General features: G+C 47.9%; 1 protein-coding gene across 1 annotated transcript in view; it reads left to right on the top strand.

Moving 5' to 3' along the window:
• The window catches only part of APCDD1 (APC down-regulated 1), a 33,917-nt gene extending 14,542 nt beyond the window's left edge, over window positions 1–19,375 (top strand). The window contains exons 3-5 of the mRNA XM_016933292.4: window positions 2,210–2,741; window positions 16,140–16,461; window positions 18,268–19,375. Of these exons, the coding sequence (XP_016788781.1) occupies window positions 2,210–2,741; window positions 16,140–16,461; window positions 18,268–18,716 (1,303 nt within the window). The 3' untranslated portion in view covers window positions 18,717–19,375. The remainder of the gene's footprint in view (window positions 1–2,209; window positions 2,742–16,139; window positions 16,462–18,267) is intronic.
• The last annotated feature ends 2,652 nt before the right edge of the window (window positions 19,376–22,027 follow it).

The raw sequence follows: 22,027 nt of genomic DNA, 5'->3' as shown, positions 1-22,027 counted from the left end.
TCCAAGTTCCTTGGGGAGGGATCAGATGAATATGGAGAAGAGAAAAAAAGAAATTGTATAAGATGATGAAGACCCAGAATTTTATTTCATAAAAATGAGGTCTCTCCAAATAACCACGATAAACAATTTGTATAAACAACCTTCATGTTACATACTTTTAAAATATTTATCATTTTATTCAACAAATATTTATTGAGTGCCTACCATATGCCAAACACTATTTTAAGTTTTGTTTATATAGCAGTGAACAAAACAGACCTGGTCCCTGTCTTCAAGGGTTTTATAAGTAAATACACAAGAAGTACTATGAAAGTGGAGGGGTGGGGGCAGCAACAGGTGCTAAAAGAGAATACCAGGGGGCCCCATTTTAAAATCAGGGCGGAGTTCAGAAAGCCTACCAAGGAAGGGGACCCTTGAGCTGAGACATTGTTGGCTGTGCAAAGACTGTGGGAAGAGCTTTGTATTTAAAGAACCAGAGGCCAGGCTAGATGCAGAGTGAGCAAGAGGCTGGCTAGATTGGAGGACCGGCTGGCTGAGAGCCCTGTGGCTGGGATGCAGTAAACCAGGGCAGACAGCCTCAGATGAGGCTGCTGGGGAGGGTAGGCCAGCTCTAAGGCATCTTGCAGACCAGATCTTCTAACCTAAGAGAACTGAAAAGTCATTGAAGAGCTTTCAGCAGGGGCCATGCTTAAAACATGATTCAGCTTTTTGAAAGAGCATTCTGGCTGCTGTTTGGCAAATGGACGGGAGAAAAAGTGATTTGGGGGTGACCAGTTAAAAGACCTTTGCAGCCGTTCTGGTTAGAGAGCACAGAGGCTTAGGTAAGAGGAGCTGCAGGAGCAACTGAGAAGTGAGTGGGCCTGAGATCCACTGTACGAGGCAGGCAGAATCAACAGACTGTTGATGCTTAGATTAAAAAATTAAACAAAAGGGATCTTCTTTTCTAAACCTCATCTAACATGAATGCTTACACTAAACTTCTCTTTCCTTGTGGGAGAAATCTGGGGTGTTTGCTCTCTCCTTTTTCTAAGATTACAGATACCCCAGGTACTGTTGAGTGCTTTATGTCCATAGGATGTTACTCGACATCAGTTGTCAAACGTTACATAGCAACGGTACCCCCGTCTAAATAATGCTTATCTTTCACCAATCCATCAATGAGCAAATTAAAATGTTAGCAATTTTGAAAACCATTTGTGTTTGGCGTTTTAGCCTGACTGCTTGATTTAGTGGCGCTTCGTCAGTTCAAACCAGAATCTGTGTTAGCATCATAGATGAGAGCAGAGTGGGAAGGCCAGAATTGATGAGCTGAAAGTCATGGCGTAACTGAGACCAGGAGCTAATAAAAGGCTAAGGCCAGGTCATTTGGCCAGGGCTTTAAGTACCTCCCTGTACCCCCGTTGCAGCCTCAGCTAGTATATATGAATGGCTGACAGAGCCGTTTGTGAAATCCCTCAATTCCATCCCGCTGCTGTTATGCTCTGTAGATTCTGTCTCAGTGCTTCTGGCTCAGGAACCTAGCATTCATCTAAGGCCACACTGGCAACCATCATAAACAAAAGGAACCCTTATTTCTGTTGTGCCAGCTTTGCTTTTAGTTAATTGCCCCCTTTACTTTTCTACTAGAGAGAAAATTAATTTTGAATGGACAAGAAGATGCTAGGTGACTAGATTCTGTCTCAGGATGACAGACATTTTGCACCTGCCTGCTGTAGACAAGGTCCATAAAATAAAAGTGTTCAGGAAGTCGACCGTTTTTGAACTAGCGTAAGGGAACTTCTTTTATAGGCCAGCACAGCACTCATCCTCCTTATCCAGAAAGAAATGCCTGCACAGGGCAGCAGGTGTTTGCCCTCCTGGCCTGCTCGTGAAGCGAGTGGAAGGCTGGCTGAGGCAGAGTGATTAGGAGCACAGCATCAGAGCCAGGCTGCCTGGATTCATGGACTGGCTCTGATACATGCTGGTCATGTGCTCTTGGGCATGTTCCCTAACCTCAGTTTCCCCACCTGTAAAACCTGGGTGATGATACTACCTAACTCCTAGGTTGTTGTGAGGAGTCAATGAGTTGGTATCTATAACGGGCTGACAACAGAGTCTGGCCCATCCTCAGCACTTTATTATTATTTCTGTAATTTCTTAATACTATAATGAATCTCTTTCCCATACCTTCAGGCTTACAAAGGTCTCTTCTTCCCCTTTTCTTTCCCAGCTGTGAGGTAAGGTCAGGCCCAGAGTTCATCACAAGGTCCTACAGATTCTACCACAATAACACATTCAAGGCCTACCAGTTTTATTATGGCAGCAACCGGTGCACAAATCCCACTTATACTCTCATCATCCGGGGCAAGATCCGCCTCCGCCAGGCCTCCTGGATCATCCGAGGGGGCACGGAAGCCGACTACCAGCTGCACAACGTCCAGGTGATCTGCCACACAGAGGCGGTGGCCGAGAAGCTTGGCCAGCAGGTGAACCGCACATGCCCGGGCTTCCTCGCAGACGGGGGTCCCTGGGTGCAGGACGTGGCCTATGACCTCTGGCGAGAGGAGAACGGCTGTGAGTGCACCAAGGCCGTGAACTTTGCCATGCATGAACTTCAGCTCATCCGAGTGGAGAAGCAGTACCTTCACCACAACCTCGACCACCTGGTCGAGGAGCTCTTCCTTGGTGACATTCACACTGATGCCACCCAGAGGATGTTCTACCGGCCATCCAGTTACCAGCCCCCTCTGCAGAATGCCAAGGTACCTCAGAGCTCTGTGTTCTCCTCTTTATTGAGTAAAGTGGGTGATCCTTCTTAAAGGCTTGCCATGGGGGCTCTAGGGCACCCTTGAAAGGGGGAATTCTGCATCATGGCGGGGCAGGCCAAGGTGGGGCTGCTGCAAGGTGGGAGGAGATGGGGAAGGCTGGGGCTGGGGGGGCTGTAGCCAGTTAGGAGACCTGGGTCTGCCACCAACTTGCTCTGTGACTTGGAACCTTGGTTATCCTACTGAAGTGGGTGGTGGCATGGGATGATGGTTCTAGAAAATTCCTAAGGCTCCTTTCAGCTCTCCCATCCCAGGAACCTCTTCAGTGATTCCAAGAGGACAGTGTGAAGGCGATGTCATGACCACACCTGGAAAAGATACTAAACAATAGCAGCTACCCAGGCCCTGGAGGAGGTGGGGAGGGACAGAAAGGGGAGGTGACAGTGGGATTTGTGTGGGGTGTTAGACTCCACGGAGACTGTCCGCCAGAGTCACCCTGGTGAGTCCCGACACTCTTAGGCAGAACAGCCTGCTGAGGTCCCAGGGGTTATGGCTCCTGCCCAGGCCACGCGGCTACTGAGTTTTCCTGCTGGACCATGAGTCCAAAGGTCCTTCCTCCATACCCCACGTTCTTTTCATTTCACTAAGGAAAATGTAAAGTCACCATAATCAGAAGAGGGGACTAAGGAGGGCAGGAAACAATTAAACCTTATAATGTCTTTTCCTTGAATGATATTCTAGTAATTACATTTGGAATTCACAAGGCATTTCCTTCCCACAAGCTTAGAGTACACGTCCATGTGTAACTCGATCACCTCCACCATCTCCCCGCAGAGCCTGTGAAGTCCCAGGCAGGAGGGGAGTGGGCTTCTGCCCAGTGCGTAGTGTGAACGTGCAGACCCGGGCCTGCTGCGGGTGGGCGGTGGGCAGGTCTCTGTGGAGTATCTCCCCGGCCGTCCCCATTAACTTCGTGGAACACTCTCTAGCACGGTGGCTCTGTAACTGTGGAGCCCTGCTTAACTTTTGTTGGGTGGTTTCTTCATTTTTTAAAAATCTTTTTTCTTATTAGTCCTCCAAGACTACTCATAACCAATAGAGGTATCACAGGGCACTTCTGCCAAAGACTGCTCCGTGTTATCTTTTTTAAATCTATGTTATTGTGAGCTTGTGCAATGCAAGTGGCTCTTATTATAATAATGAAATAGCTGCTGAGAAAGCCCACTTGGTGGAGGCAGCTTCCTCTGGATGAATCTTTTCATGGCTGTGTCCCCGCGTGTGAGATGAAGCCCTGTGCTCAGCCGATGTGCCCAGGCCCAGCATTCCCGCCGGCTCAGGATGCCCTTGGGGGTTTGTTCCAACACAGATCAGGAGCCAGGCTCATTTCATTCAGCCTTGTAAGTTTCAAATGCACTGAAGAGGCCAACATGAGTTAGGGCAGAGAGGGAGGGCAGCCTCTGATGCCGGCTCCATTGCTGCCGCTGTCAGGGGGTCCCAGAGATTTTCCTAGAATGGGACATAGGGAAAGGAGACCAAAACTCTGCCCTTCAACATGTTGATTCCCCAGGGCAGGTATCAGAAGGAGAATCGGCTCATAGGGTGATACCTGGACTGGGGTGTGCTTTCTGGGTCAGGGTTGAGTGGGTGTCTTGGGAAAATGGGTAAGAATAATGGGCTTCGAATTATACTTTGGGGCCTTTCTGGTTGGCAGCACTGCCCAAAGGCGGCACTGGACACCGTAGCTGCATAGCATTTCTCTTGTTTTATACTGGCCAGGTCCACTTGGTTTGAGGTAGTAGCAGGAGAAGGGGCTTCATACCTACCTGTGGCTCGCTCTGAGTATAGTCTAGCCACCTTTCTGGGATTTTTTTTTTTTTTTTTTTTTACGGAGTTTTGCTCTTGTCGCCCAGGCTGGAGTGCAGTGGCACCATCTTGGCTCACTGCAAGCTCCGCCTCCTGGGTTCAAGCGATTCTCCTGCCTCAGCCTCCAAGTAGCTGGAACTACAGGCGCCCACCACCATGCCCGGCTAATTTTTGTATTTTTAGTGGAGATGGGGTTTCACCATGTTGGCCAGGATGGTCTCCAACTCCCAACCTCAAGTGATCCGCCCGCCTTGGCCTCCCAAAGTGCTGGGATTACAGGCGTGAGCCACCGTCCGCCCAGCTGCCATCTTTCAAATGATCTCAGGTAACAGGAGGAAGGTGTGAATGTCATGAATAAAAACGGCCCACAGATAATCCAGAAACCTGGGGTTAGCCAGGAGCATCCCCGCAACCCACTGTTCCCTCGGGGCCTTTGTGAAGGTCTGCTGAATAGGAAAAGCCTGCCCACTTTCTAGCAGAGACACCAAAGAGCCTCAAAACACCAAAAAGCACGGGGAGCCTTGAGTGCGAGGTCTGAGTGAGGAGGCAGGTGCGGCTGGGGAACTTGCTGGGCCCGCGTGGGCCGGGCTGTGGGCTCCGAACCCGACCTTGGACTAGTCCTTTGCACCCACTCAGGTTCTGGTTCCTTTTCCTCACTTTCATGCGCCTGCACGGGCTCTAATCTCTTCTGCTCTTTTTAGTACTGGGGGAAAAATTAACCATCACCACGTTTATTTTCTTACCTGCCTCTCTACCCCGTTGCACTCCTGGGTGTGGCTCCGCAGATGGAGTCTGAAAGCCCAGTCAGCATTGTTAAGGCTGGCGCCCAGGGGTACTCCAGGAGGGGACACTTCATTCCCGTCAATGTCCCTCTGCAGACCTGTCTGTGGCTCCTGGAGGGAAGATGCCCCGCAAGTAAAAATTATTAAATATTGGCATGGCAATTAAAGACAGCAATTGTAAAGCTGACCTTTTTAGAATTTAACACCTTTTGGACAAATTGGCAAGTATGTGGACTTCAGAAACGGTAGCCAATCCTGGAAGCCAGTTCTGCTGTCATCAGCCGTGTGGCATTGGTAGTTATCTGACCTACTGGAGACTTCGTTTTCCTTTTCTGTAAAATGGCAAAAATATAAGAATCAATAGGGTTAATGTGCAGAATCCTGTGGGCATCAGGATAGGGCCTGAATGCAAAGCTCCATCTCTCTTAACCTAGAGCAAGTCGCCCTTCTGGGCCAATGGCTCAGAGAGGAATGAAAATGACAATGTCGACTGACCAGGGAACATCAAAGTGTTTCATGATGCCTAGCCATAAAACACTTCCTCCCATTTTCTCCTCCCTGCTCTGCTAAGGCAGTTGTAGGAACATTTACCCAGATTCTTAAGAAGTAGACTCTTTAAATCCCAGGCCTGATTCCTCGATGACAGAAAATTAAGGTGGAAAGAGCTTTAGGACCTTAGATACTACACGAGACATATTGTTAAATAGGAAAAAAGGAAGTTATAAAATAGCGTGAATAATATGATACCACGTACATAAAACTAATAATGAAAGGAGAAGAAGAGGGACTCTTTGCAAAGGAATCAGATATTTATGGAGGAAATTAATGACTGCCTCAGAGGAAGTGACAGAGCTGTCTATCTGGGATGGTCGGACAGAGACTTCACTTTTGGTACCTGTTGCATTTTGTGCTGTGATCTTCTATTACCTAAGCACAGTCATCACAGAAAATTTAGATTAAAAAAAAAAAAAAGCAAGCAAACACTCCCAGACCCAGAGGAATGCTGTGGCCACAGATGCAGGTGGCAGCCCAGCTGGGAGGAGGACCCAGGCTTCCTGAGCCAGCCCGGCTGCCTCGCAAGATGGCTGGGAGGGGGGTCAGTGGAAGGCCGAGTGGCTCTGGGAGCTGAAAGGGTCCATTCTTCTCCTGTCTCTCGCCTTGTACCTCTTGGCCTGCAGTGTGCAGCGGAGTCTTCAGGAAGTTTTCAGATCCTTCCCCAGGACAGCTCTGAGAAGGAACAAAATGGACTCAGCCATTGGTGTCTTTCCAGACCCGGGCACCAGAAAGACTGGGCACTGTGTGCCCACGCGGGCCCAGCCACAGCAGGTTGTCCGAGCTGTCTGTGGCCGCCAGTGGAGACAGGAAGAAAGGCTGGGAGAATGTCTTCAAAGACCGTACACGCCTGCCCAGGAGAGGCTGGGACCTCCTCCTTTGAACTCTTCTCCTTCCCTAATTGCTGGTCCATAGAGACCAAGCTGAAAATTAGTTTAAATGCTAAATTGAGTTTCAAACCACGAGCCTCAGCCCCTCTAGAAACAGGACACCGTGTAAAAATAGAAACTTTAAGTCAACTTGTTTTTCTAAGCTTTATACAGCTTTGCTGTGAGGTCCAGAGTCCTTTGGCAAATAAGTGATGTTTGAAGAGATTCAGGTGTGCTGGGAGGGTTCATTCAGGATGGAATTGGCTACTCTTCATTATAAAAAAGTCAAGACAGCCTAAAGTAACCCTGAAAGAAGATGCTTTGCCTGAATCAAGTTTAGCGTCAGAGCAGCCATAATCCTCTGCCGAGATTCTTCAGAACTATGCAGTTGGAGGGGTAGGAGCCAGGCTCATTCTTTCAGGGATGGAATCAAATGGTAATTAAAAGCAAATGATTGCCAAGGTCGTTAGAGATGCCAGAGCCTCAGGATCAGACTCGTAAGCAAATGGAATTGGTCTTTCTCCAAAATCCTGCACTGATTTAACCACAGGATCGTAAATCAAAGGGGCTGTCTGAAAACCAGACAGAGCCTTCCCCAGGCTGTGCATCTGAAATACTCGATCCCAGCACATGTACAGCAGGGGAGCTACACACAGGAGGGAGAAAAGCACCGGGCTTTGGGAGTACCTGAGAACTGCAGAAAAAGAGCATGCTGTGCTTTCTCTCTCAAATTCTTTAGGAGCCGCTAGGCTATGAGCCAGCATATGTTTTTGAGGTAGCTTGCCTCTCAGAGGCTTTTTAGAGGATGTGTGACCTGTGCAGCTTCCTGATATCAGTGACACCATGGGGATGTTGAGTCAGGTGGCCTTGGAGCCTGGACTTTTCAGCCTAGCTGCAGGAGCCAGCATGGAGGGACGTCTCCTGAGCACGTGCTTGGTGTGGCTCCTGGGTGGGTGGGCGACCGCGTCTCTGGGGTATAGAAGGAGCCAGGTGCTTGTGGAAGAATTCCATGCCACTTTTCTTTCTGCTAGTGTGGATTTGCAGAGGTGATGGGAGATGGAGGAGGTGGTGGACGACCAGAAGTTCAAGAAGTCATGACCTAAGACAGTTTCAAGAACTAGTCTTACAGGAAGGAGAACCCTAGAAGAAAACTGTGACTGCTCCCTGGAGCCAGGTGTTTCCTATAAGGCAGCAAATGTTGCACAATTCTATGAAAAAACAGAGCTGGCAATTGGGATAGGTTGAGGGGGTCTTGACCCTGAAGGGGTTGCTTTTGTGGACGTTTTATCTGGGCCGAGGTGTGCAGTGTCACAATCACTGGGCTACAAGGCTGCTGATATACACTTTTATTGCAGAAACAGCTCATTATATTTCTTGACTCCAGAGTATTTCAGCAGATAAACAGGCATGCAAGGTTGCTTTATTTAAGGAGTTAGGGGACCAGGAAATATTTGTTGTCAGGGACAATGCAAGTGGTAAACATTTTATCCCTTAAAAGGCAAGAAAGCTCAGAGGACATGAGGAAAGCCTGCAAAAGCAGGAAATTGGCCATTTAAAAAGTACGCATGAGGTCCCTACTCCAGGGAGTGTTTGCTGAGCCCCAGGGGAGAAAGGAAGAGGATGGGCCAGCCAGGAGTGCCCAGTGGATTTACAGCAGATTTAATAAGTCTACTTTAATTATTTAAATGAATCAAAATGCATAGGAGTGGAAGAAAGAAACAAGTAAAAATAAATAAAAATTCTTTTCGGAAACCATTCTTAAAGTCTTTTCTCTTAAAGAACCATCTTCTTAGGGTCCTTTTTCTCCAGCTGCTGGGTGAGGCAAAACGGTCTTTTTTATTATTCTAATGTTAACTAAAACAAAAAAAGGCCTCTGTGAGCTCACTTCTCAGATTCTAAGCTGCCTTGGAAGTCCATTTCCAGAAGGCTAATGTTGCTCTTAAGGACCTACCAGCTGCCCCTGCTGAACTCCCGGGCGCAGAAGTGTTTGGTTGAGTTTTGCTCCCCTCTGCTTCATAGCCAACTACAGACTCAGGAATTAGCAGCCTGGTTTCTCCTTTGCTCCCTCGTCCTCCTGGCCCAGGCCCCTTCCTGGACAGTGGTAACAGGCCCAGGGTGGCTGTGCAGCCTCCCTGAGGCTCTCTGAGTACCCCTGGCACCACAGAGGTGCCCGCGTCCTGGCAGGGATGATGCAGCTGCACGGGGTCTGTACACTGAGGGGCTGCCCTCACCTGCGGAGAGTGGGTGCTGGGCAGCAGGTGCCTCAGTCCATCCAGGCTGCCATAGCAAAGCAGCATGGACTGGGGACAGCCACTCACTTCTCACAGTTCTGGATGTTGGAGAGCCAAGATCAAGGCACCAGCATGGTGGGAGGCTGGAATCCTGGTCAGGGCTCTCTCCCAGGTTGCAGACAGCTGACCTCCCTGTGTATCCTCATGTGGCAGCAAGAGAGCTGGAGAACTCTCAGGCCTCTTTTATAAGGGCCCTAATCCCCTTCTTAAGGGCTGCACCCTCATGACCTAGTCACCCCCCACAGGCCCCACCTCCTAATTTCCTCACATTCGTGGTAAGGATTTTAACATGGATTTTGAGGGGACACAAACATTCAGTGTGTTGGATAGACAGCAAGCCTGCCTGGGCAGTCTGTACCTAAAGCCACTTCCTTCTGAAAGTGGCATCATCATGCTCCCTTTAGATGATCAAAATGAGCCCGAATTCACAAGCTCCTAGAATCCCAGATATGAAAAGCACCCCGAGTTCCCTCCCACAAGGCAGGTGGGCGCCCATCATTTGTGATGAATGCTAGCTACTCCATTTAACTCTTTACATGTCCAATGCCAGCTTTCTCTCCGTTTGCCTGTTAGCCGAGAACCCTGTGCAACTCTCTCCTGGATGTCATGGGAAATATGACAAAGAGAGAACACTTGGTCTTGGCCTCAAAGGACTCATAATACAGAAGACCCGAGAAGGATGTACCTGCAGGGTTATCTACGGCAGAAATTTAATCAAATACTCGGCACATCGCAGTTACAAAGAAAGCTTTCAACGTGGGCCATTAGCCACTGCAGGTTTCTTTGTGAGAAACATTTGTGTGTTTTTTATCCGAGGGAACAAAACCCTAGGAAAGGAAGTTTCCATCATCTACTCCCATTTTTCCTCCTTCTTGAACAAAACTTTAACTCAAGGAACACTGCTTTTGAAGACTTGTGTTTCATGCAGCCTGCTTCCTTAGTTGATCTGTTCACAAGATCACATCAAGTAATTTCTTCCATTCTGGGAAGATGGCGAAAACAAGCGGATACTGTCAGCAGATGTTGTTGATGAACCACCTTTCCAGAAATAAATAGTGGCAGGGAACAGAGAAAGCCTGGAGAATCCCCATCAGTCATCAGCCGGAGAAGACCTTTTCCTGGGCTGGGGTCCTTGCTGGGGAAACGTCTGTTCTCTGCAGCCTGAGGCAGCTCTGGCCAGGAGGCAGCACTCAGCAAGTCCTAAGACCAAATTACCATCCTGGCTCCACTTTGGGTTTGTAAAGTCATCTGACTTTTTCTCTCCAGGTGCCTTAGTTGCCTCATCTGTAAAATGTACCCATGGTCTCCTGGGAGGTTGTAAAGTCTAAGGAGATGCTGTACTTGAGCCTCCGAGACTCCAATATCCTGTAAATGCAAGCTGTAGCTATTTAACTTGTTACCTGGAGCTAAGCAGGAATCAGAGAGCAGAGTAGGCATAACCCCACTCTTTGCCTAGAACATTGCTCATTTATAAAGTATAAGTTTCTTTCTCATTTTTAGAACAAGTTTAATTTTTTTTCCAGAGATTATTTGCATGGGATCCTTTTTCTCCCTTCCTCTTTCTGATGAAAGCTTTTTATAGTGTGTGTAAAGAATAGCAACAAGGAAACACTTTCTGGTTCCTCTGCTTTAACCTTCAAATCTTCTGGGTACAGAAGCTCTGGCTTTAAATAGCCCTTTCTAAGATTCGGGGAAAGGGGATGCCGTGGAAGCCAAGTTGGTGAGCCTGGGAGAGGACACTTCTCAAATGAGAGTCATGTCTTGGAACATGGATCCCCAAAAAAGAGGGAATAATTTTACGGAGCAAATGATACTCCACAGTACCAATCACTCATCATGTTTAAAAACTGCATATCTAATTCTCTTTCCATGTATCCATCTTGGAAGAATACTGTTTCCGAAAAACATCTCAGAAAAGAGAAACTTTAGAATGAATACAATATACAGGCTTTAATTTGTGCTTCTCTGTAGTTGTGCCTGTAGGTCTCTAATTTTTATTCAGGCCAAAGATTATGAGAATTAGCATAAATGATATTTTTAAAATTTGTTACAATACAGAGGTGTCTCCTTATTCAACGGTAGCTAAAATTGTCCCCTCGTTGACAATATCCACAGAGGCCAGAAACAACTCTGCTTGTTATGATAACTTTGGCTTCTTCATGACTGCTAAAGAGTTGTCCCAGCACTTGGGGAGGCTGAGGCAGGCAGATTGCCCTGAGCTCAGAAGTTTGAGACCAGCCTGGGCAACATGGTGAAACCCTGTCTCTACAAAAAATACAAAAAAAAAAAATTTATCCAGTCATGGTGGTGCACACCTGTAGTCCCAGCTACTTGGGAGGCTGAGGTGGGAGGATTGCTTGAGCCTGGGAGGTGGAGGTTGCAGTGATCTGAGATCACATCACTGCACTCCAGCCTGGGCAACCCCCAGACTTTCTCTTTCCCACCTCCAACAGTGAGACCCTGTCTCAAAAAAAGAAAAAAAAAAGGTAACTAGTCAACAACCAAAAAAAATAAAAAATAAAAAAAATTGGCAAAGAAAAATGTAAATTAAAACCACAATGAGCTATCAGTTTACCCAATAGGATGGCTATTACAAAATACAAAACGATCAAAACTAGAAAATATCCAGTGTTGGGAAGGATGTGGAGAAATTGGAACCTTATACATTGCTGATGGAAATGTAAAATGATTGAGCCACTCCAGAAAATGGTACGGTGGTTCCCCCCAAAAATTAAACATAGAATTACCAAATTGATCCACCTATTCTCCTTCTGGGTACATACCCAAAAGAATTAAAAGCAAGGACTTGAACAAACATGTCCTAGAAGCATCAATCACAGTAGCCAAGAGGTGGAAGCAACCTAAATGTCCATCGACAGATGAATAAATCAACAAAATGTGGAATAGTCATACAATGAATATCAGCCTTAAAAGGATGGAAATTCTGACACATTTTACAACATCGATAAAACTTGAGGAGCTTATAGTAAGTGAAACAGGCCAGATACAAAAAGACAAATAGTGATAGTTCCCCTCAGATGAGGCACCTAGAATAGTCAAATCCACAGAGACAGAAAGGAGAATGGAGGTTTCCAGGGGCGGGAGAGAGAATGAGGCGTTAGTGTTTAGTGGGTGCAGATTTTCAGCTGGGGAAGGTGAAGAGGTTCCAGGGGTAGCCACACAACAGTGTGAATATACTTTAAAATGGCTAAGATGGCAACTTCTATGTTAGGTATTTTTTTTAACACAGTAATAAAAAAAAAAAGCATCTAGTTTAGGGATTTGGCAAGACCAATACCCAAGAGCCAGGTTTCTCCCACTCCCTGCACCCTCCCTAAATTCTCAGGCCTACCTGATGGAAAACAAGCCTCCCTGCGCCTGTGCTCCCCACAAGACAAAAAAACAAACAAAAACACAAAAACCGTGCCTGGCCTGCTTTTCTCTGCTATGGAACAGCAACACTTCAGCCAGAACCATCAATCTCCTGAAGTGACCAAGTCCCACTGGGTCCTCATCTCGGAGCTCAGGAGCCCGGCCTCATTACTGCTAAAGGAAAGCACCTCCGAAAACACTCATTCTGGAACAGCCCAGGCGACAGCAGTACCCCCTCCCCTCCCCCGAGCCTTTGCCTTGTCTGAGCCAAACAGCAGTTGCTCCTCAATGTCGTCCCAGAAGCATCTCTTGCAAGAACTAATGTCCCTTATTTCATTTCTCTCTCCCACCCCCACCTTAGAAGCTCTCTGAGCTCTTCCTGAATTGATCCTGGTATTTGACGAATTAAATCTTTTCAGGAATTGAGACTCTCACCTCCTTAGAATGACCAGAAATGAAGGAGTCGCAACTGATGTTTTTAAATTCCCACATTACAGATGGCAAACCAAGTTGTGGGGAATGGCGCAGAGGGGAGGTGAAGGCTGGGGTTGGGGAAGCGGGGCTGCCAGCTAGGCTTTGGGGACCTGCCCAGGCAGAGGGGGTAGCCACTACCAGCGATGAGCTGCAAATGGTAGGAGTGCGCACCTCCTCCTGGCTGACGGGAAAATCTGACTCCGCGCTTCTTCTTACCCTGATGGTACGAGTGCTTCGTGTGGCCTCTCTTATTTCAGCATGTGCTGGGCTCACCTGTAGGTGGTGCTGAGCCAGGGGCCGGCTCCTGCACAGCCTGTGTCTGATAACAGGCATCACAGGAGAACACCACCTTCCTGGCTGTGAAGTTTTTGTGATTTGAATCCAAGTTCCCAGCCAGTGTCAGAGGGGGTGTCACTGGTCCCCACACCAGGACCACAGGCCTGATTTCAATGGTGACTGTTCCAGCAGTTATGCAGGAGCCCTGGGCTGGGCACACTATGTCATATTAATTTTCCACCCTGTGTTTTGAATATGAGAACTCTTGTTGAGGTGAAAACTCTGGAACCTTTACCCCATAGTAGTTGACCAAGGAAACATAAAGGCAAAGCTACCGTACTCAGTGATGCTTTCTTTTAACTCAGTTTATATTTTCTTCACCTTAAGGTGCATTTGAAAGATAGTGGCACATAGGGTGTCAGATAGGCCTTTATTTAATGTTCACACCAAGTGGGTGCACTGAGTGGGAACCACCTTAATCTGCTGTTCATTTCTTGCAGCAGTTATGCAAGTAAGTATAATGATCACCATTGTACAAATGAGGAAGTTGAAATTTAGAGAAATAAATAGCTTGCCCAAAATCACCAGCTGTGAAGCGGCCGGGGCTGGCCTCGGCCCCCAGGAACTGGCCGGAGACATCTTTCCGTGACGTAATTAAGCACTGGCCTAATGGGCCTCATGCAGGAGCTCATCTCCATTTCTCCTGTAGCTTGCAGAGGGCAACTCACTGCTGAGCACAGGTTGCAGGCAGTTTCTCCGTGTGCCCCTAAGCCGTCTGTAGGAAACCACAGGCCAAAAAATGCACATAGAGCCTGGGGACGCCCAGGACTTGGCCTTCATCTCAATGCTGCAGCTCTTTGATCCAATTGTCTACAAGCCACAAACCATGTTAGCAAAGGAAACATTATCTCGCCTGAAGTGCAACTCTATGCCCATCTAATGCACACAGCAGCAGCGCAAGTTAGTGAGCAGCAGCTGGGAAGCCCACGGCTCTTCCTGCCCTCTCTGGGAAACCAAACAGCGACCACAACGAAATCACATGTTGAGTGAGGGCTGTAAACCCAAAGAGCCTGGTGACTGAGATCTCCAACTTTAGAGAACTGCTAGAGAACAAGTGTGTGCCTGCCCAGTCAGTGGGTGCCCCTCAGCCTTGGCCGCAGGACAGATGTGAGGCCATGAACCGATGGCATGGGAGCGCGGGGCTGGGGTGGCCCAGCCGTCCCCAGAACACTGAGCTACCAACTTCTACCTCCCTACCACAGCCTGATCCGATCGGCACGTGCTGCTAGTGGTCAGCGTTCTGCTAGCCTACCAGCTTTGCACCCCCTGGGTGGGAGGAGAATAGCGGAGGGATGACCCAGGTGCAGGAGGAGGCAGCCCGGGCTCAGAGGTGTCTGAAGACCTTGGTCAGACAGCGAGGCAGTGGCACTGTGTTCAAGCACCCTGTGCCCTGACTTCCAGCGTCTCTGACATGTGCACCCCTCACCAGAGAGGCCTTTCTGTGCCACAAACCTAGACAGCCCTTGTTCCCTGCTGTGTTCATGTTATAAAATAGACTAGGTAAGAGAGGGTCTTCTGGAAGGTCAGAGCTGTGGCTGTCTTGCTTAAAGCTGAGAAAGCAGGAAGCAGATGAGGAACGCAGAAACCTTCTGAACCTGGAGGCGGGCAGACCGGGACAGAGGGCAGTGTGCAGGTGTGCTTGCTGCTCCGCGGCCTCCAGCTCTCCCTTCTTGCAGGCCGCCTCCTCCATTCCCTCTTCTAAAGGACCTTGCCTTTCCTACACAACTCCATTTCATCCACAGCCAGTGGAGCGCTGGCCTTTTTTTTTTCCTTTGTGTCTCCTGTTTTTATTAAAATAAATTTTAATTGTGGTAAAATACACATAATGTAAAATGTATCGTTTAACCAGTTTTAAGTGTGCAGTTCTGTGGCACTGATCGCATTCATGTTATTATGCAACCATCACCACCATCCACTTTTTCATCTTCCCAGACTGAACCTCTAGTCCCATTAAACCACTCCTTGTCCCCCCCTTCCAGCTCCTGCAACCACCATTCCACTTTCTGTCTCTATGAATTTGATCACTCTAGGAACCTCATATAAGTGACATCATACAGTGTCCTTTTGTGTCTGGCTTATTTCACTTACCACGATGTCCCCAAGGTTCATCCCTATTGTAGCGGGTGTCCGAACTTCCTGCCTTTCTAAGGCTGAAGAGTATTTCATTGTACGGATAGACCGCATTTTGTTGATCCATCCATCTGTCAATGGACACCTGGGTTGCTTCTACCTTTTGGTTATTGTAAATAACCCTGATGTGAACATGGGTGTGCAAATATCTATTCAAGTCCCTGCTTTCAACTCTTTTGGGTACATACCCAGAAGTGAGATTGCTGGGTCATATGGTAATTCTGTTTTGTTGTTTTTTGTTTTGTTTTGTTTTGTTTTTTGAGGAACCACCTTACTGTTTTCCGTAGTGGCTGGACCATTCTGTATTCTCATCAGCTGTGTTTAAGGGTTCCAATTTCTTCACATCCTTGCCAACTTGTGATTTTTTGATAGCATTTTTTGATAGTGGCCATCCTAATGGGTGTGAGGTGCTGCCATCATTTCTTTTTGAAATCAAGTGTCCAGTGCATGTGGTCTGAAAACTTAATAGGATTCTAAAGTGTCCACATCACACCTGAAATGTTTGCGTAGGTCTGTACTGTCAGGCAAACATGTGCACTTCTGAGTACACAGGCACACATCACTCTCACCTCTGTCTGTGCCCGGAGCATGATTCCAGTTGGTTCTTGGTGTCGAGGTTGTCAGTGATGGTGACCTGGTACCTGGTGAGACCCCATTTGCCGGAAGCATGTGTGCACTACTCCCTTGGGAAGATAGAGGCCTCTGAATGTGTTTGTTTCTTGGCTTCAGAACCACGACCATGCCTGCATCGCCTGTCGGATCATCTATCGGTCAGACGAGCACCACCCTCCCATCCTGCCCCCAAAGGCAGACCTGACCATCGGCCTGCACGGGGAGTGGGTGAGCCAGCGCTGTGAGGTGCGCCCCGAAGTCCTCTTCCTCACCCGCCACTTCATCTTCCATGACAACAACAACACCTGGGAGGGCCACTACTACCACTACTCAGACCCGGTGTGCAAGCACCCCACCTTCTCCATCTACGCCCGGGGCCGCTACAGCCGCGGCGTCCTCTCCTCCAGGGTCATGGGAGGCACCGAGTTCGTGTTCAAAGGTAGGATTCCCATCTCGAGTCCCAGTATCACAGCCGATAAACAGCCCTGTGACATTTTTGTGGAGGCAGAGCTGAGGGAAAGGACCTCTTTTCTGCCTGAGTTCCCAGGAAAGAAATTGGGGAGTCATTTCTGCCTCAGTCCTTCCCAACGCCCTCTGAGTTTCTCCCTGCTCAAAGTGGATCAGGTGGACAGCCTCCGCTTGCAGGCCTGAATGCGGGAGGAGTCCACGCCACTGTGTGTGGGAAGTTGCCAGCCAGGGAGGATGTTACTGGGAATGAAATCTCTGGCCAGGTGCGGAGGCTCATGCCTGTAATCCCAACACTTTGGGAAACCAAGGCAGGAGGATCTCATGAGGCCAGAAGTTTGAAACCAGCCTGGGCAACATAGTGAGGCCCTAACTCTATAAAAAAATAAAATAAATTAGCTGGATGTGGTGGCATGTGCCTGTAGTCCCAGCTGTTCTGGAGGCTGAGCTAGGAGGATCGCTTGAGCCCAGGAAGTTGAGGCTACAGTGAGAAATGATCGTGCCACTGTACTCCAGCCTGGGCAACAGAGCAAGACCCTGTCTCTAAAAAACAAAAAAAGAAATCTCAAGTCTGCACTTTGTGTTCTTTATACACAACTCTGGCAGATTCCTTGCTGCCCCTCTAATAACATTGCGTTTGCTTGCGTGCCACATGCTTTCTTGAGTGAGCAGTAAAGAGGTGTTAGTGACACCTCGGTGCTCAGAGCTGTCCTTTCCAACCCTGAGCTTGTCGTGTAATTGAGAGGTTGTCACCTGCTTGGAGGTGGGAGCATCTGTGGGAAGGTTCAGGCTGTGTCCTTATCACTAAACAAGGAGGGGAGGAAGGAGCTGCACCAGGCTGCTAGCAACAAAGCAGGGCTTGTGGTTGCTATTTTTAAAAGGTTGCTTTTTTTTTTCCCCCCTAAGTTTGAGCATCTTTGTAAAATGGTGTCAGCCCTATCATACCAAATAAAGAGGGATAGCCTCGATCCCAGGTGACTCCTCCAGGATGGCGTTCCAGGGTTCAGTCCCATTACTATAAAAATGTTTCTGTTAACCCAGAAAGTCCTGGAAGACTTTAGCCCTCCTTTTGGGTAGCAAGGTTTGCTCCAGAAATACAGGCCCTTTGAGAAACTTAATTGAAAGCAAGCAATCTTTACTTGACTCCACCCTGAAGCTCATCGTGTTATACACGGAAGTGGCCCCCTGGAGGGACCTTCAGAAGCAATTCTCCACAAAAGCTGGGCTTTGTATTTAATTTATTCACTCACATTTTTCTTGCTTGCAGCCTAACTAATTTTAGATGCCTGATGTATGGGCCCGTAGGAATGTGTGAGAATGCCAACCAGAATAGGTGTTTGACACCAAAACTTTTAGAAACCCGAAAACCTTTTGATGAAAGCAAAATTCCAGCCTTTGTTGAATATTTTTCTTTCAATCCCAACGAGTCAGCATCACCAAATAAAACTCCTTAGGAGCACTCCGAGCTGTAGTTTTATTTGTTGCCTGCAGGCACTCCCAGCTGTATTCTGGGCTCAGTGTTTCTACACCAGATGGTCTGTGTTGCATGGCCACACCTGCAGCATATCGGTGTGACTGCCACCCAGATCAACAGGTTGAACTCTTCTCCGCCTGACAGTGCTTTGATGACTACTGCCGTCAGATGGGTGGGTCTGTAGGTGGGATTGTTTTTGGAAAAGAAAGCCTTGTCTAGTTAGAGTGTGGCCAGTGTTTTCTGGGTGGGTTTCTGGATCCCACGCCTACTCCCTGGAGTCATGGAACTCTCCTCTCTCCTTTGCAGTGAATCACATGAAGGTCACCCCCATGGATGCGGCCACAGCCTCACTGCTCAACGTCTTCAACGGGAATGAGTGCGGGGCCGAGGGCTCCTGGCAGGTGGGCATCCAGCAGGATGTGACCCACACCAATGGCTGCGTGGCCCTGGGCATCAAACTACCTCACACGGAGTACGAGATCTTCAAAATGGAACAGGATGCCCGGGGGCGCTATCTGCTGTTCAACGGTCAGAGGCCCAGCGACGGGTCCAGCCCAGACAGGCCAGAGAAGAGAGCCACGTCCTACCAGATGCCCTTGGTCCAGTGTGCCTCCTCTTCGCCGAGGGCAGAGGACCTCGCAGAAGACAGTGGAAGCAGCCTGTATGGCCGGGCCCCTGGGAGGCACACCTGGCCCCTGCTGCTGGCTGCACTTGCCTGCCTTGTCCCTCTGCTGCATTGGAACATCCGCAGATAGAAGTTTTAGAAAGTTATATTTTTCCAAACCAGGATTCCTTACTATTGACAGATTTTCTTTACCAAAAGAAAAGACATTTATTCTTTTGATGCACTTGAATGCCAGAGAACTGTCCTTCTTTTTCTCCTCTCCCTCCCTCCCAGCCCCTGAGTCATGAACAGCAAGGAGTGTTTGAAGTTTCTGCTTTGAACTCCGTCCAGCCTGATCCCTGGCCTGAGCAACTTCACAACAGTAATTGCACTTTAAGACAGCCTAGAGTTCTGGACGAGCGTGTTTGGTAGCAGGGATGAAAGCTAGGGCCTCTTATTTTTTTCTCTTAATTATTATTATATTTCTGAGTTAAACTTAGAAGAAACAGCTATCAAGCTACAACTTTTCCTGCCATTTTCCTGTGGTTGCAGCTTGTCTTCCTTTGAAATTGTTTTACTCTCTGAGTTTTATATGCTGGAATCCAATGCAGAGTTGGTTTGGGACTGTGATCAAGACACCTTTTATTAATAAAGAAGAGACACAGGTGTAGATATGTATATACAAAAAGATGTACGGTCTGGCCAAACCACCTTCCCAGCCTTTATGCAAAAAAAGGGGAGAATCAAAGCTTTCGTTTCAGAAATGTTGCGTGGAAAAGTATCTGTAATTAAAGTTTCGAAGTAATTTAACCTGTTTTTACATCATTTGTCTTACCTTGTTGAGAGAGGAGACTCGCTTGTTGGCTTCTGGTTGTTGCAGGAGGCATGTGGCTTCCTAGCCTTCTCAGTAGACAGGATGATTAGGAAAATAGCAACATCAATCCTGTTACACAGGAGCAGTGACACAGGGGTGGCTGCAGTGTGGTACATGCCACACAAATGATAGAGAAAGTGCCCGTTCATTGCAGTTTCCTCTTCCTGGGGGACCTGAGCCCTGACTCACACTGTCTTATTAGGGGCAGGCGGAAGAAGCTGCACTCTGGCATCCATGCCACCTTCTAAGATGAACACGCAGAGACAGAACTTCAGCTGCTCAGAGAGAGTGCAGTGGGCATGGTCTGCCCTGGGGGCTTGCTCCATTACACCCTTACTTGGCATGCAACCAAGTCTTTGTGTAAAGCCATCCTGTCATTGCACATACTGGCTCACTCAGTGTCTTCCCTGCTGCTGATGTGGCTCTGTGCTGGCAGTTTCAGGGTCAGTGTGCTGCTTTCCTAGGGACATTAGAAGGGCGCAGGAGTGCATGTCTGCCCATTCCTTTGGAGTATTGCAGATGATGCTATACGATACCAAGTGTTACTGCTCACAGAGACTGGGAAAGGGAAATGGGAGTAACCGAAAGCCAGATGGAACGAAAGCAAACATGGAAACCATGATCACGGCAAAGAGCCATCCTTGTATTTAAGAAGTAACTTTGGCCAGGTGCGATGGCTCACGCGTGTAACCCCAGCACTTTGGGAGGCCAAGGAGGGTGGATCACGAGGTCAGGAGATCAAGACCATCCTGGCTAACACTGTGAAATGCCGTCTCTACTAAAAATACAAAAACTTAGCCAGGCGTGGTGGTGTGCAACTGTAGTCCCAGCTACTCGGGAGGCTGAGGCAGGAGAATGGCATGAACCTGGGAGGTGGAGCTTGCAGTGAGCCGAGATTGTGCCACTGCACTCGAGCCTGGGCAACAGAGCGAGACTCCATCTCAAAAAAAAAAAGAAAAAAAGTAACTTTATGAAATGCCACAGCATTCAGTGTGGCATTAAGTTACAACGACCACATAGAGTACCAAAGTGCTTCAGATTATATTTTAAGTTGTGGTGCAGACTGAGGGGGCTTATTCAAAATGAAAATACTAACTTAAATGGCTACCAAGTTCAATAAACAAAGATGTCAAAATACTCTCAGAAATACAAGTGATACTATCTTTAAAAGACGTAATAAAATCATGTGAAAAACTGTATTCACTGCTGAAGAATACCTCAGTGATTTACCACAATGCAGTTCACAAGCACTCCCCTAGACTCAGCTATTTGTGCTTCTTAAAAATATGCTACATATACACACGTACACCTATACCCAAATATATAGATACTAACGTGTATACAATGTATGTATATGTATATATTTATTAGGGATGATATGAAATTCCTGTGGTCTTACCACTTTCTGATACAATATAAATCCTTACCAACAAGAAACAATAGAATTTACTCACGGATCTCTGGCACCTTAGCTTTCTGCCTGTTGCCATCTCACCCACATACACTTCAACTTATCTTGGTTGTGTCATGTTAGCACAAATAAGACTCTAAATTCCCCAGTGTCCCATGATGATCTCCACGTTACGGTATTTCCCATCACCTCCAAGAAACAGCGATTGATCTCTAAGAGCCATTCAGGTTTGAGTGTCAGAAATTTTAACTCGAGACCACGGCGCTCTATCTGAGGAAGGCATGTCTGGCCCTTAAATATTCCATCACAAGCTTAAAGTACACAGCATGCAATCAGTGCTGGCCAGCCTCCCCCTCAGTTAGGAGCAGGTCGTTCTACGTGGGAATACCAGATTCAGGGAAGGTGGTGAAGAGCGAAGAAGACCTGCTGGGAACAGCCTTCCTCCGCTGGGGAGCAGGCTGATGAGGGCCAGGTCAGAAAGCTGTTCTTTGGGCAATAGCAAAATCTGGGTGTCACTTAGACTTCTACTTTATACAATCCAAGTTGACCTGGGGCTCAAAAGGAAATTCCTGGCCTCCTGACTCTAGCTGGTACAGAACTAAAGGTCAGTTTGCTCAGACATGACAAGTTCCTGTGTCAGAGAGCAGGATCACGCTTCACGCTCAGGTCTGCCACCTCCGGGTAACATCGTCATAACAGTCTGCAGCAGTAGTCTGTTCCCGTGGTGGCATGCTAGGGTAACTCAGCAGCGCCACCACAAAGGGCCCGTCAGGGAGGCTGGCAGCCCAGCACATCCCTGATAGGGACCACACGCACCTGTGGGAATGACTTGACTGTCAGGCTCTTGTGGTTTCTGGGTGAAGGAAGAGCTTTACTGATAACAAACCGGCCATTTTCTACTCCACTAGCTCTTAAAATACATTCTGAAAACAAAGATGATCTTCACAACAGTGTTGTGTTTTAACATTGCAATGTTTTGTCTTAACATGGTACACCCAATCCTTGTAAGACAAACTAGGAACACAGCGATGGGATACCAAAGCCAACAGACAGCATCTAATTAGGCATTGCAGAACACTGTCCTCAAAGGAAAATGCCAAAGAGCCTGGGGATAGGGAGAGAGTGGGTCCACTCACAAGCAGAGACCTTCCCTACCCCACACAGCCTTCTCTGGCTT

The sequence above is a fragment of the Pan troglodytes genome, chromosome 17 (genome assembly GCF_028858775.2).
Source record: "Pan troglodytes isolate AG18354 chromosome 17, NHGRI_mPanTro3-v2.0_pri, whole genome shotgun sequence".
In the NCBI taxonomy this organism is placed as follows: domain Eukaryota; kingdom Metazoa; phylum Chordata; class Mammalia; order Primates; family Hominidae; genus Pan; species Pan troglodytes.
This window is presented reverse-complemented; position numbering and strand designations above follow the sequence as displayed.